The sequence below is a fragment of the Solea senegalensis genome, linkage group LG18 (assembly GCF_019176455.1).
Source record: "Solea senegalensis isolate Sse05_10M linkage group LG18, IFAPA_SoseM_1, whole genome shotgun sequence".
NCBI lineage: Eukaryota > Metazoa > Chordata > Actinopteri > Pleuronectiformes > Soleidae > Solea > Solea senegalensis.
Genome location: NC_058041.1, coordinates 13,710,229 through 13,724,784, shown reverse-complemented (window position 1 = coordinate 13,724,784; position 14,556 = coordinate 13,710,229). Strand labels below are relative to the sequence as shown.

General features: G+C 40.8%; 2 protein-coding genes across 3 annotated transcripts; one reads left to right on the top strand and one right to left on the bottom strand.

The window, feature by feature from the left end:
- Window positions 1–2,468: 2,468 nt before the first annotated feature.
- LOC122759023 (gap junction gamma-1 protein-like) lies at window positions 2,469–3,777 on the bottom strand. Its single transcript, XM_044013486.1, has one exon. It carries the CDS (start codon window positions 3,775–3,777, stop codon window positions 2,476–2,478), a length of 1,302 nt encoding a protein of 433 aa, XP_043869421.1. The 3' UTR covers window positions 2,469–2,475.
- Window positions 3,778–5,506: 1,729 nt separating this feature from the next.
- Window positions 5,507–14,018, top strand: dbf4b (DBF4 zinc finger B). Of its 2 annotated transcripts, XM_044013456.1 has the most exons (13): window positions 5,507–5,594; window positions 6,139–6,309; window positions 6,852–7,037; window positions 7,313–7,363; window positions 7,454–7,523; window positions 7,764–7,828; window positions 8,000–8,039; window positions 8,176–8,221; window positions 9,291–9,422; window positions 9,504–9,642; window positions 9,743–9,876; window positions 9,978–10,033; window positions 10,136–14,018. In XM_044013456.1, exons 2-13 carry the CDS (start codon window positions 6,160–6,162, stop codon window positions 11,332–11,334), a joined length of 2,268 nt encoding a protein of 755 aa, XP_043869391.1. In that variant the 5' UTR covers window positions 5,507–5,594; window positions 6,139–6,159; the 3' UTR covers window positions 11,335–14,018. The 2 variants fall into 2 exon arrangements, with proteins under 2 accessions (XP_043869391.1, XP_043869390.1); XM_044013455.1 differs by having other exon boundaries at window positions 9,978–14,018.
- The last annotated feature ends 538 nt before the right edge of the window (window positions 14,019–14,556 follow it).

Here is a 14,556-nt window from a genome sequence, read left to right as displayed (position 1 = left end):
ATTTCCTCCAGCCAGATTAGAGCCAATATTCAATATTTTGCTAAAAGCAAGGTGTGGTCAAAGTTATAGACATGAACATAAACTGTGTGTTTGCAAATCCTATCAATTTATCACAGAAATTAAACCTTCCCCATTTAGACTTTTATCAGAAATAACCTCAAAAGGAAGATTTGAATCATCTATGACTTTTTCTCCTCTGGTAAGAACATGGAGGAAATGGAAGAGGACACTTGAATGGAGAGTGAATAACAGAACCTCACATGTTGAGTATAATTCAGTTTCACATCATGCTCATTCTTAGATAAGTAAGATTATCTATAATTAACTCTAAAATAGATGTGAAAGGTGTGACAGAGCCCCTGACAACTCACCCCATGAGTTCCTGATCATGTCCTGTCATGATGTCAATGATTTTCAAAATATTATCAAGATTAGGTTATTTGGGGTCACAGACAGAAAACAATCATAAACATAATTGTTTTCCTAACTCTTCTAGCTCACAGAATATCATTACACTGTAAATCAACAAAAACACCCATATAGAAACAAATCAATTCAACCAACTCAACGGGTCATGGGGCAAATCCCTTTCTGTTAGGAAACCAACATTTATTTTTATTCTAAATGTGTTTATTTGGTTTGCCCTTCTGTATCTTTAAGTAGATCAGCAGTAGCACAGATACCCAATAACACTTTTCAGTGCTACAGTTTGTTTGCTTATATAAAACAAAATGTAATGATAATGATTTGAAATGAGCACGTCATGTGATATAAGTAAAACAGTTTACAATGAGATTGATCAGAAGGTCAAGGAGCCATAAGATTTGAAAAGTCGATGAGGTGAGTTATTTTTGACAAGGGGCCAAACTCAGACATATGAGTAAACAACATCATCACATAAGAAAATAGAGCACAGCATCATGTACAGACAAATCAAAACACATGACGATAGTACAGTTTATTGATATTCATACTCATATTCATCACTTACTTTCATGGCTAAGTCTTTCTGCCAGTTATTGAAACTGAAGTTATTTGTTTTTTGTTCTTTCCAGTTCATCAAAAATAATTCATAAAAACAAGTGACCCATTTATTAGACTAATGGACATTGGGGTGTTTTCACATTTACAACAGAAATACAATTTCTAAGTGACTTCATTTCAGATTCTCCTCACTAGAGGGCAGTACTGTGAGAGCAGTGTCAGCACAGGAGTGGAAGGAACTTGCATGGTGCGATGTATGTGACCTTTGCAGTTTAATGGAAGATAAGTTGCCTGACGTGGAATGTGCAACAGTTTGTAAAGCGCTGAAACAGCTCTGCCTCTGGAGATGGGGGTGGTGATTGCAGGGAAGAGGCAGTGAGCAGTCTCATTAATGCGTCCCTTTAAACGGAGTGACTTGTTGCTATTGTGGCAAAGGCAGAGAGGCAGAGGAGGGAGGAACAAAGGAAGCCCGGAGAGACAGGAGTGTCTTTGTTTTCGGGGGACATGCAGATACAGTTTAAACACTGTTTAAACTTGAAAATGAAATAAACCCTTAAAATACCGTCATAAATCAGTCGAAGCTGTAGCAGTGTTATGAAGCCTGACCAGCGGCCTTTTTCCTTTATATTATAACACACTTTCTCTTGTGGAGCATAGAAGGTAAAATAGAAGTTGAAAAAAAAACTGATATAGGCCTAATACAACAAACAATAATTATTAATTAAAATGTTCATTTAAAGTGACCACAGTCTGGGTTTGGCTTCAGCTGTTGTTTATTTTGAACTTGAAACTTACAAGTGTCATTAATGTACAGTGTTCCTGCCTATTCCAGTATTTACATCCCTTTCCTGAAAACACAGTTTGGTATGTCCATGTGACTTCACAGTCTCCTCCAGTCTCTGGTGCAAATATCACTGTCAACCCTGTTTAATGAGTTCAAGTCACGTCCACCAGGCTTCTCTTAGTTCACATTGTGTAGAAAAGAAACATTAGTGATGCAGACGTCAGTGTGCAGTAGCTCAAGTAGCTAAAAAAACAACAACAACACTTAAAGTCCCAGTGAAGTGGAAAGAAGTGTGTTAGTGACCACCTTACCAAAATGTTGCCACGTGTTTGGAAATGAGGTTTTAAATTGTGTAAAATTCAGCTTCACTCTCTGCTCTGAGACGCCGAGATGAATTTGTTTTAGAGGGTCTTTAAAAGTCAATAGTCTACTTACACATACACGCTTTTATTCTGAAATGCTTTTATCCAGAAAACTGTACACAAGCTGCTGCTTGTTAAACTAAGGCCATAAACAGTTGGCTTAATTGACACTTTTGCACACACACACACACAAAAAGGGCCACTGAAGATTTATTGTACATTAGAAGGACACTTGGATTGCATGATAGTTTCTGGTCGTCTGTACACTAAGAGGTGAAACGCTGCCCTCCACAGTTCGAAGTTCTTAATCACAGTTTGAGGTTCTTTTTTGAAAGTCTCTGTACTTCACACCCACTCTGTGCTGCAGTGACTGCTGTCTGCATCTGCTTTGCTGGAGGCATGTCCGTTGACTCGCTGGTGTTTACCTTCTGTGTGAGCCCTGCTGTGGTTGTTACTGAGGCCCTGCCAGTCACAGTAGACCTGAGTGTCAGCCCGCGGCTTCTTCTTGCTCTGACTTAAATCATTCCTAACACTTTGGGGGTCATATTCCAATCCTGCTCCGGCCAGGTTGTCAATTTGAATGTTGTGCTGCTGTCTCACCCCTTGGACTATGTTCATGTGGTTCTGTCTGCTGGTCATTTTCGTTTTAGCCAGATCCGTGATGGACACTCCTTTGTCATAATTTCTTGTAAAAACCACACAAGGCTTGATGTTGTCCCGATATGAAGATGATATATTGTGGGAACTAGAGCATCTGTTGGGATCCTCACTAGTCAACTCTGCCTGTGTCAACCTGTCTTCTTCATCAAGGGTCTTCACGCAGCAGCAGCAGCTGACGATGTCACAGACAGCTCTGACACCCAAGTGAATCATCTCCACTATATTGAGTAACAGACAGAGGACAGAGACGGCATACATGATGAGCAGAAAGATGGTTTTCTCAGAGGGGCGAGACACGTAGCAGGACACGGTGTGAGGGCATGGATCGACTGAGCACAAAAAGGTGTGAGGCACTGAAAATCCATACAGGTAATACTGTCCCCACAGGAACGCAGCCTCCAGCAGAGTGCGGACCAAGAGCTGAAACACATAAATGCACATCAGTCCGTCTCTTTGGATGTACCGGTGCCCATCATGCCGTGTCCTAACATTTGTTTGACTGTCACCACTGTCTCCTTTTGCTGGTCCAGCACCATCGGTCAGCAGCTCTACCACTTCATCGATCACTTGTTCTTCCACATGGTCATTCTCAGCCTCTTCAAATCCCAAATGCTGCTTTCTTGAGCAAAGGCAGTGGTGCTTCTTGGGTTTCCTCACATCTCTGCCGTCTGCCTGCTTTTCCATCCGCGCAATCTTGTTAACAGCATATCCCAGGTAAACGAGTAAAGGTGTGGTTATCAGGACAATTTGGAAGACCCAGAAGCGGACATGCGAGAGTGGAGCAAAGGCGTCATAGCACATGTTGTCACAGCCCGGCTGTAGTGTGTTGCAGAGAAACTTGCTCCGCTCATCATAATAGATAGACTCTCCCCCTACTACTGTCAGCACAATGCGGAACACGATGAGCACAGTTAGCCAGAGCTTGCCCACAAATGTGGAGTGGTTCTGGCTTTCCTCCAGCAGACGGGTCAGGAGAGCCCAACTCATGGTCGTGGCACAAAAACTGCAGTTAATCAGAGAGCATAAATTGTTTACATTTGTGCAAGTATATACATTAATACATAGACCAACAAGCTAAATAAATAACAAATTACTTTGCCTTGTTTCTGCCTTTTGAGTGTCAGTGAGAAATAAAGAGAAGGACTTTCATGTGGAGGATAAAGCGGTAGTAGATGGATGGATATGGGAGCTTTGTCTTTGAATGGCTTTGATGTCAAAGTCAAAGTCAGAAGCATTGAAGCAGGATGGAGCAGGTTTAGGTTTAACCCATGATAAAGATGGGTTCCATCGATGCCAGTACAACTCCTCCCTCAGTTCTTCAGTTAATGAAAGGCAACTTTGATCTGTGTCGATGTGTGAATTTCTGCTGCAATCACTCCACAACTCCACAATCTATAAAAAGGAATGTCCAAATATTTTCAATAAAATTAAATAGAAATATTTTTTTGGCTTCTCCCTTTAGAGGTTGCCAAGGCGGACCATCTGCCTCTCTCTTGTCCTGTCCAATGTGTCCTCTCTTGTTACACCAACTGTCCTCATGTCCTCCTTTACATCATCCATGATCCTACTCTTTTTCTTTTTCTCCATCTTCAACATCCTTTGTCCTAATATTTCCAAAACCACTGACTGCACTTATGGTAGCCCAGAATGGGTACACAGGCTTAGAGTGGGCAGGTCACATATGATTCCAGTAACATGACCCTACCTGGCGGAGGGGGTATTTCTGCTTCCAAGTCACTTAGTCTCATTGAGAATATGACATATATTTTACACATTATAGCCTACACAGCCCCTTTGTGTGTAGAATGCAGAAAATAACAGAATTTGTAAGAGAAGCTAATAGAGAGGCAGATGCTTACAATAACCGTAACACCAACTGGTATTAGTATTAATGTCAATAATAGTATCCATGAAGATGTAGGGGGTGGTTCACAGTTAAAGGTCCACCCTATGGGAAGTGGAAAGTGGTGCAAGTTTAGCCAAATTTTGATTACATCTGAACAATTAGGTTGAGGTCCATAGTGTTGCCGTCCACAGACTCCACTGCTGTCATAAACAGAGTCAGGACCGCAGGCAGACGCTCAATGAGAGGAAGCTAGTGATGCCACCAGACAAGAGAAACATCAGAGGATAACATTTGTGTGTTTGGTTTATTGTAAGTTGAGAATTTCTTTGAGTAAAAACTGCGAATGTGGAACATTTCATTTGAAATGTGCTGTACAGTAAACATGTCTAATTTACACTATGCTAGATATCAATGTTATGTGCTTTTAAACGCACACTCAGAAATACGGCGCTCTCGGTATTTTATTTTGAAAACCGGATGTTAATATCCTTATGGCTTGACTAATTTGATTCGAAGGCTTTTTACCGTAAAAACCTTCGCAAGGAGTGCGTTAAAATTCAGCCTCAGATCGCTTGATCTGTAACCAGTGACTCAGCGCTCGCCGGAGTTCCTTTTGGTTTGCGTTTATTGTCAAAGTCAGCTGTGTGTAAAAGTACAGCTTCAAGAGTGACGTAAACACTGATAAAGTATATTCTATTTCTATGAGCGATAATTTATTTTCATTGTTTTCTTCCAGTAAATCACAAAACATCGGAATTATATGATAAATACTATGCGTTATCTTTTTTTAAAAATAAATAAATAAAAAATACTGAAGGCAGCATTTACCCGGAAGTGACACAGGCGCTACGCTGACGTTTACGCCAGTGTTTTTAAAAAGCGGCGGTTGCTTCTCCACCTTTTCGTGAATGGATAGCTACTTTTTCTTCGCCGCAGTCGCTCAGTGTTGTTAGAAAAAGTAAGTTTGTGTTTTCTGGAACCTTTATTTACCCGATTGGATAAAAACAAGTGTACGAACCGATGAAATCCTCATATAAATGAACCGAAAGCACATTTTGTTGTCCTGGCGTCCTCTGCTATATCAGAGGCTAAGCTAGCAAACGTCACGCAATGCTAACAAACCAGGCAATGCGGGTACTCTGTGCTGTCTGTATGATAATGTTTGTTTGTTCTGTAGACCAATTATATGTTGTAAAATTATTTTCGTGTTATAACTTTTACCTCAATTTTGTCTGTAACTTGTCGTTTTTAGATAAACATGTGGATAGGTGGATGGATGTACAAAACTGGGAAATGTTCACTTTGTTGACCATGTTTACGTTCACTGAATTAAATGAGAAAATAGCAGGATAGTTAAAAATTCTTAATAGACCAAATGGATGTAGGCACTTCGTACAATATCTTATTGATTTAAATGACCCTTAATATAGACTGACAGACTTTCAATGACATCTTGTTTAGTCATTTATTTATTTATTTACTTATTTGTTGTTGTTTTTTAGGTAAGATCCTGCCCCAGGATCATGCACCAGCAGCAGTATACAGAGGGGAAAGGCCTTCTGGGCAAACTTTGTCCTGGGGAGAGGAAACTGGCCGGAAAGACCTTTTATCTGGATAATGTGAAGAAACGTCCAACAATACTGCTTTTGGAGGCCATATCTCTTCTAGGAGGGGTAAGAAAATCACATTCTGTCATCCTTGAATGATTACTTTTTAATCAGCATTTCATCTATAATGTTGCTGTAATGTGATTTGTTTGCCTTGCTTTGTTGGGAAAGTCTGTAAAGTTCAGCATTTTATTTTTTACGCTACGCACGCCACCAATGTGACACCACTTTCTTCAAACATGAAAAACATGCATGAAGCGTCAAATGTTAGCCTGTGTGACATTTAGTAGTTTTTGATTGTGTGCTAGAATAAACTCAGAATTGCACAATTTGAGCTGAGATGTCTCCAAGTCTTTCAAGTTTCCATATCAGCATCACCCTCACTTTTTCCTTTTTAGTTGTGCTGCTCACAAACAGAAGAAGAAAAGATTTTAAAATGGCATAAAGTTTGCACTTCTAAGTAATCGAAACATTATTATTATTATTATTATTATTATTATTATCCACACTAATGATGGGTTCTTGGTCCATCCCGTGCCAAAATTAATTACATTTCTCAACATTTAAGCAAAAACTATTGCATGTGCTTTTTCTTTTCCTTACTAAAGAGAATTGAGAGTTTCCTACACAAGGACGTGAATTTTGTTGTGACTGGAAGTCAAGAGGGTCTGAAGGAAGATCCCAAAGGACGGGTAAAGGGGACAATTGGGGAGGTCCAGCAACCTATTAAGCAGCGAGAGAGTGTCCTCACCAGTGAAAAAAGGCAACCGCAACCAGGAACCCCTCGACCAGTGGTATTTCTCATCAATCACATCTATCTACAGTAAAACCTTCTCACAGCCACTGCTCAAGCTATAAAGGCTGTTAATATTCAAATATTAGACCATAAATAAGACTGTTTCTATGAGTAAAGAAACCCCCAAAAGTACATCCATTTCAATTTATATTAACTATCTTGATGTACAATCAAAATGTTACTTAAATATTATTTAATTTATTCAGCATATAAGTGAATATTACCATTGAACTATAAGAGAGAAATATTTTAAATGTGTGTTTGTCTCTTCAGGCTTGTGGTAGTCGAGGGAAGGCTCTGCTTGAAAAAGCCATTCGCAACAATGTAAGTCAATGTAACCATTTAAGGAGGGAAAAAAAACATGAGTGACTTGGTTTCTAATCTTGACTTTATTCTTACGGATCTTTGTTATAGGAACGACTGCAGGGGAACAATGTTTTGGCCAATGCTCGATCATGGGGAGTGAAGATTCTGTACGTGGATGGTATCCTTTTTGTCTAAAGTGAACAGGATAATATGACTTGGTATAAATCTCACTGTATCAGGCTTTGTCCTGCTGTGAAGCTTTTCTCACAGTAGATGGCACCATACAAGTACTTATTTTCTTTCTCATTGCTCAGTGTTAGGTTATTCTTATAAGCTCACGAGACTGCTGTGCACCAGCACATAAATGTCACATTTCACAGAACAGCGTTTGGTTCCTTTTTCCTTAATGTGTTATCAGATGTGCTTCTATATCTGAAACAAGTGAGTCGAGAGAGCGTCAGTGTGAAACACAAGAGGCAAGAGGTAAGAGTTCACCAGACATTCTAATGAAGGCATTTTATACTTACAGTATTACTAGCAAGTAAATAACTGAGTGCTAAGTGTTTTGTTTTTAGAACGATACATTTACAAACTTTGTTATGGGTAAACAAATAAATGTCCATCTGACTGAGCATGTTAACTTTTTCATTGCAGAGGACTTGCAGTAAACAACAAGGTTCTCCTGCTGTCAAAGGTTGGTTTTGGTTTTAGTGCTGCAGTTTGTTTATTTCCCAAAAAACTATACTTCTGTTGGTATAAGTATTTGGAATTAATATTTTATTGTTTTTTTTTGTTTCTCTCTATTATGTTACTCTCCTCCTGGACGACAGCTGCAGCTTTAAGGTCTCCATATCTGAAGATCGAAGACTTCAGCAAGTGAGTTTCTTCCCTCTCAGTGTTGTTTGTTTTTACTCTCAAGCAAAGGAGTGTGATTAGAATCCAAGTACACATCCTCTCCAGCTCAATCCAAACCTATATATTTATTATTTTTCTGTTTTTCATTCCATTCAAAGCACCTAGAAGGTGTGTTTTAGGTCTGCCTGGGTTTATATAATTATCAGATTAAATATTTTGGCAGTTGAAGCATAATGATAGCAAACCAAGAAACCAATCATCTGTTTTCGCCCTTCATACCCCACTGGGTGTTACAGAGCACTGCAGGTTTGTTTTTCAGTCCAGATAGTTTTCTTAAATGAGCCTGTTAAGGAGTCACATCATGTAACATGACAAGCCCCCCCTCTGCGCTGATGCTGCTCCCCAGGAGCCGAGCACTGAGGTGGATACGATTGCTGCTGGGTGAGGCTTTATGAGCTTCAGTGCCAGTTGCTGCAGGGGATCTCTGTGTGCTAACAGGTCTTTTCATTTGCCCTCTTATTTACTTGATTGAAAGTGCTCTGTTAAATGCGTGGGCCACGACAAAGAGAAACTGAGCCCATGTCACCTGAAACGGTGGAATTTGGGGTGAGCTGGGGTCAAAGTCATTTGTGTAATCTCATATTCACTTTTGCAGAATCCAAAAACGGGCTGATAATTCATATTGAGCACTTAATTGCTTTCAAGTTAAATGGTAAAATATGAACGTAAACACTCCAACACATTTTCAGAACAAAGACTTCTCAGCTCACTAGCATCCACTATTTTCTAACATATATAATGTGTGAAAACAAGAAATGCTGAATTTGCTTGTTAAATTAAATTAAATTAGAGAATAGTTGATGTATTTGGTGTATCTTGGTAATGCTTCATCACAGTGATGACTGAACTGATGCTCCACTTTAAAAAGAATATATCACAAGTCAAATCCGTCACTGTTTTCTTTTATGCCTTTTATGATAATAGTGACAATGATCAGTCTTTTATATTTACATGTGCAGCGTCATTATATTTTACTTAATGTGCAGCGTCATTACATTTTATTTATTTTTCTATTTTGTTTTCTCACCAGGAAATATAAGCCCTTGCATATGCAGGCTGTGACATTCCCTTCACTGTGCTACTTAGGCCGATTCAGTCCGTTTGAATCCCCTCCCCCTCCCCGGTTTGAAAAACACACAGAAGAGGAAGGAGTGACTAAGCGGTAAGGATGATAAACTCGATGCTGAAAACACGTCTGCAATAATAAAATAAAAACAAAAACATTACTTTCTTTGTTTATTAGTGGGGAGAAACGTGTTGAAGGTAGTGTCCAGGACAAGTCCCAGACCCCACTCAACTGTAACCCCTCACCGTGGCGCCCTCGCAAAAAGGACACATCGTACTGTGAATGCTGTCATCAACCTTTCACTAATCTGGAGGAGGTAGAAATAATTTCAAAATGATTACATTAGGAGTATCGCGTTGTTTCCACTTTGCATAATATGACAGAGCCTTTATTTGAGTCTTTGTTGATCTCTGCAGCACTTACACTCTGATCAGCACCGCAAGTTTGTGCTGGATCCTTCCAACTACACTGTGGTCGATCAACTTGTTGCTGAAATGGTTCCAGGATTCAATCCCAGTCCATCTCAACAATTGGAAGAAATGTTGATCAGGTGAGTTGGATTTTCACCCAGCAATATCTAAATGACCAGAATTAAGTCTCTGTTGAAATTGAGTGGGTTTAATATTCGTAATGTTTTTTTTTTTTTTCTAGACCACTAACTCCTTTACCTATCCCGGAGGTCTGTGAACTGGAGCCTCTCACTGATGGTGAGACAGAGCGTGCTGTTCAAGCCCTGCGCATACAAAGTTTATCATTCAATACTCTTACTGGGGGTCTTCATTCTCTTGTCCCTGCCGTCCTATCACCAGGAGATCAGTGTCCCATCCCAAATTCAGCCACACCACCTGCTGACATCAATCCCACAGAATGCCTTTTTCCTGACATCCAGCCCCGCGCTTCAAGCCCCACTATGCCTGTATTAGATATTGAACCGCCAGCCCACACCTCAGCCAGCCAGCAGCTAACCCGTTGTTCATCCCCCGACCCGTACTCCCTACCCCCAGTCCTCAGCCCACAAGTCCCTTATTCCTCCTACATTATGGAGACAAACTGCCTGTACTTGGACCCTCCTGTCCTCAGTCCTCAGCCATACTTTGCAGAGGAAACTGTTGAAGGAGATGTTTGTGAAATGGACACAGTAGAGAATTTCTCTGAGTCTGTCCCGGCTGTCTCCATCCCACTTCTTTCCTCTGAGGCTGTGACAAGAGTAGAACAAATGAATCAGGATAGCTTTTCCGTATCAAGTGGGATCATGTTTTCTAGCAGCGGTGTGAAGCACGAGAAATCTGATTCATGCCGATCACGATCTCTGCCTCGGTCGCCGACTACAGTGCAAAATCCCAAAAAACGCTGTCGATCTGCCAGCGCTGATCGTGTCCACAGCAAGAGGAGGAGGAGGAGGAGTAGGAGGGCAGGAGTGAAATTTAACGAATGTACATGGACTGAAGAAGAGCATAAATCTAAAACGCCAGAAAGTGACACTATGGCAAAGTCTGATGTCCATTTAGCATATGATATAAAACAGGATTTGACCTCATCACGGCTTCCCCCTATGCAGACAATGGACATTTTGGGTCATAGTCGCACGTCTGTCACAGTTTCTCCCTTTCTCCTTAATCCTCCCCTGCAGTTCAAGAATGGAAAATGTCCCAGTGGATTTTCCAGTCAAGACTCTAGACATTCACTGTCCCACTCTACCTCGGTGTGCATCGATTCGACCTTCATCCCAGAGTTGGCCATGTTCTCGCCGTCATCGTCAGACTCTGACTGGGATTGTGACCTGCTGTCGCGGCTGGACACGGCCTCGGCCGCACCTCTGTCGCCCGCAGAGCAGAGCTGCGAGCTTAACAAAGAACTCCTCCACAAGCCTTGCACTTGGATACACAACACCAGCTACGAGTCGTGTCTGCACACTGTCCTTCAGCCGCCAACGGCAGCAAAATCACGAGACATGGACCCGTCTGTGTTCTCCAGGACGGTGGTGCAGATTGTTGAAGTTCAGCACTGATCTTTTTTTTTTCCATGTAAGTTAAATAATTGGAAAAACCACTGCTGGAAGGCACAAAATGGAGTACTAAGTCTTGGACATTTCAGCTGTGTTTCCTACATCAAGAAGCAATGGGCAGCACTTAAACCCTATAATAAGCCACTGACGTGCACGTTGAATAAATATTTAAAATTTAGTGCAAACTAAAATGTAATGCTCAGCTGTTTTTAGAAAAGCTTATTTTTATTCTCTGTGGTAGTAAGTGCATATTGGAGGTTGCGTATGAATTTAAAGAGCGTCCATTATCACGTTTACTTTCACCCCCCCAACTCTTCTTGGTGCACAGAACTCCAGCAATATCTGTATGTTGTGCTGACTGAGGCCTTTCAGCAGCCATGTCCGGGAACACACGGTCGTGCTGAGTATTTAATGAGGCTTTTCTGAAGGGGGCATTACTCAATTAGTCTAAGTGCATCTTCTGGATCAGATCCCAACTGCACCAGCGCTGATGGTCAAACGGGCGAGACGAGGCATAGATGGAATGGAAGCCTCGCACAACCTGTGAGGCAAACCGTGTCTGATCAACGTCTCACAGCTTCTCCTTGTTTCTTTTCTTTTTTTTTTCTTTTTTTTTTTTAATTTATTTTAGAGAGATGAACATTTTAGTCGTGTACAGCAGCTGAAATGGGTTTATGGTCTGCTCCGTTTTTGTTATGTAAGTTCACTTACAGTTACCGTTAAAGCAACACTATGCAACCTTTTACATCAGACTTATTATGACGGGTCACAAACTTGTTTATTCCCACTCTGTACACTTACTGCGCCGTGTTCGTTTAGAGACTCAAAACGGCTACAAACAGTCCCAGCAAGGACAATTAAAAACACTTCAGCCTGATTTCCTCGCGCATAACTTGTAAATGTACACATACGTACTCACTTGACACTTGACACTTCCCTCTCATGTCATGCTTCTACAGAATATCTTTTGGTACTGCGTAAAAATCAGTACAGCTTAGAGTGATGCAGTGAAATTTAGTAGCTTAAAGAACAGGCTGTACTTATGTGGTCACATGGTGACGATGGCAGAGTAAATTAGAAGTTTTTTTGACGGGCAGTTAATAAATTGAGAATAAACGTCTTAAAAACTTTCACTGTGGCACGTTTGCTACAGTGAGAGAATTTCCTGCAAAAGTTGCATAGTGTTGCTTTTGAAGACTCATCATCGCATACTAAAGAAATAAAGCCACCTTTTGAATTCATTACATGACGGACACAGTATCATGTGAAGTGAAGTCTTGTACATTATTTTTAAATAAATGTTTTTATCCTTACACATTTCCTGCTGAATGATTTAGGGAAATACTTTTGAAGCAAAGTGAAGAACTTTGATGTGATGCTGAACTTTTTTTTTTTTTTCCCCAGATTTCTTTAATAAATGCTGACACTGCTTGCAGCGAGAGCTAAAAAGGGAGGCAAGGGCAACACTGGGTCATTGTGTCCTGTTTGGCTCGGAGGTTTCAGCCGACACAAACAATATTTGATATGTAATCTCCAGGCCGTGTTGCATAACCGTATATGCTATAGATTGTTGTAATTACATGATACGTTGTGTGCGAGTGTCTGTGGACAAAACCGCGGCTGCTTATCGCGCGAATGGAAAATAATCCCACCTTCAGTTTAGGAGGTTTCCTGATATTTCTGTCGTGTGTAACGGAATTCTTTGGTAAAGAAGTGTGAGAGATTGTCTGTCAGAGGGCAGTTCGATAACAACAATGAGTTTTTTTTTTTAATTTAGGTACAAATTTAAAAATCTCAAGCATTCTTGGCTCAGACTCCTTTTTGTCAAGATTGCTATTTGATAGGTTGCAGCTGGATGGTCCATGTCGACCGTTGTCTTTTAATAAAGACTGAAATGTTTTTCTGAAGGCCACAAAAGCTGCAACTGTGGCTGCTTACAGACTGCATGCTCAGTCATGCGAGTCAAATCTGGATTTATTGATTTATTTGGCTCATACGTGAGTTTGACCGTACTGTTTCTGTTTTCTTTATGACGTGAACAGAAAGTTGACGGAGTAGATTATCTCAAGTGGTCACATCAGAGTGCAAAAACATGAAATTCCAGATTTGGACCACTTAAGCCTAAAGTGTGAATGAAGAAAGAAAATGTACTCGTGTACATAACAGACGTTTAGTCTAGTGTGTAAAATGATGTTGAAATAATTTAATTGCAGAAATTAAAGATCATTTTTGCCTTTATTGGACCGGATAGTGAAGTGTGAAAGGGAGGGGAGTGCACCCATTAAAGGACAGTGGGTGAAATTGAACCCGGGTCGCGCTCTGAGGTTTTCTCTTTGAAGTTATTTCCATCTGCAATCATTTTTTGGAATTGTTGTACCTCATTTTCTGCTATTGCCATGGTGAATTGTATTGGGGCTCTTTTAGTCTTTTTGGACTGAGTGCATATGCTCAGGGATGGTTTGTTGTGGACAGCAGGGGTGAGTGGGTCCAGAGGAGTGCAACCGTTTGCAGCCTCACTTTCCTAGGGTGAAGTTGCTGTTGCCTCTGTCTTTCATAACCTAAAACTATCCATCTGTCTTCTACCACTCTATCCTCCACATGAGGGTCGGATGACTTTAACGTTGTATGAAGGTCTAGGACTGAAACATAACAACAACTGCAACAATAAAATCATGCTTGCAAGTTTAGACCGTGTGCGAGAGTCTCTTTGCAACTTAATTTATTTGTTGTTAAAGTTACATGTGGTTAGCACTCTTGCATTTGCATTAAGAAGACCAGTTCTTGACCCCGGTCGGACCAAGGGCCTTTCTGTGGGTTTTCCAGCTTCCTCCCACAGCCCAAAAACATGCAGATTTGGGGATTAGGTGAATTACACACTCTAAATTGGCCATAGGTGTGAGAGTGAGAGTGAGAGTGAGAGTGAGAGTGAGAGTGAGTGGTTGTTTGTCTTTATGTGGCCCTGTGATGGACTGGTCACTTGTCCAGGGTGTGACCCCCACCTTTTGGCACCAGCACCCCCTGCGACCCTCATGTGGAGGATGAAGTGGTAGAGGATGAGTGAGTTACCAACACTTCATTACACAGTATCATAGGAAAAGACGCTGACATTTTAAAATATCACAAAACATACAATAATGCATAAAACAGTCAACATTGTTTGTTGTTTTTCTTTTTCTTTTTTTAAAAAGGATGAAAAGCAGTAATAAGGGCCAGTGGTTGGGGAGA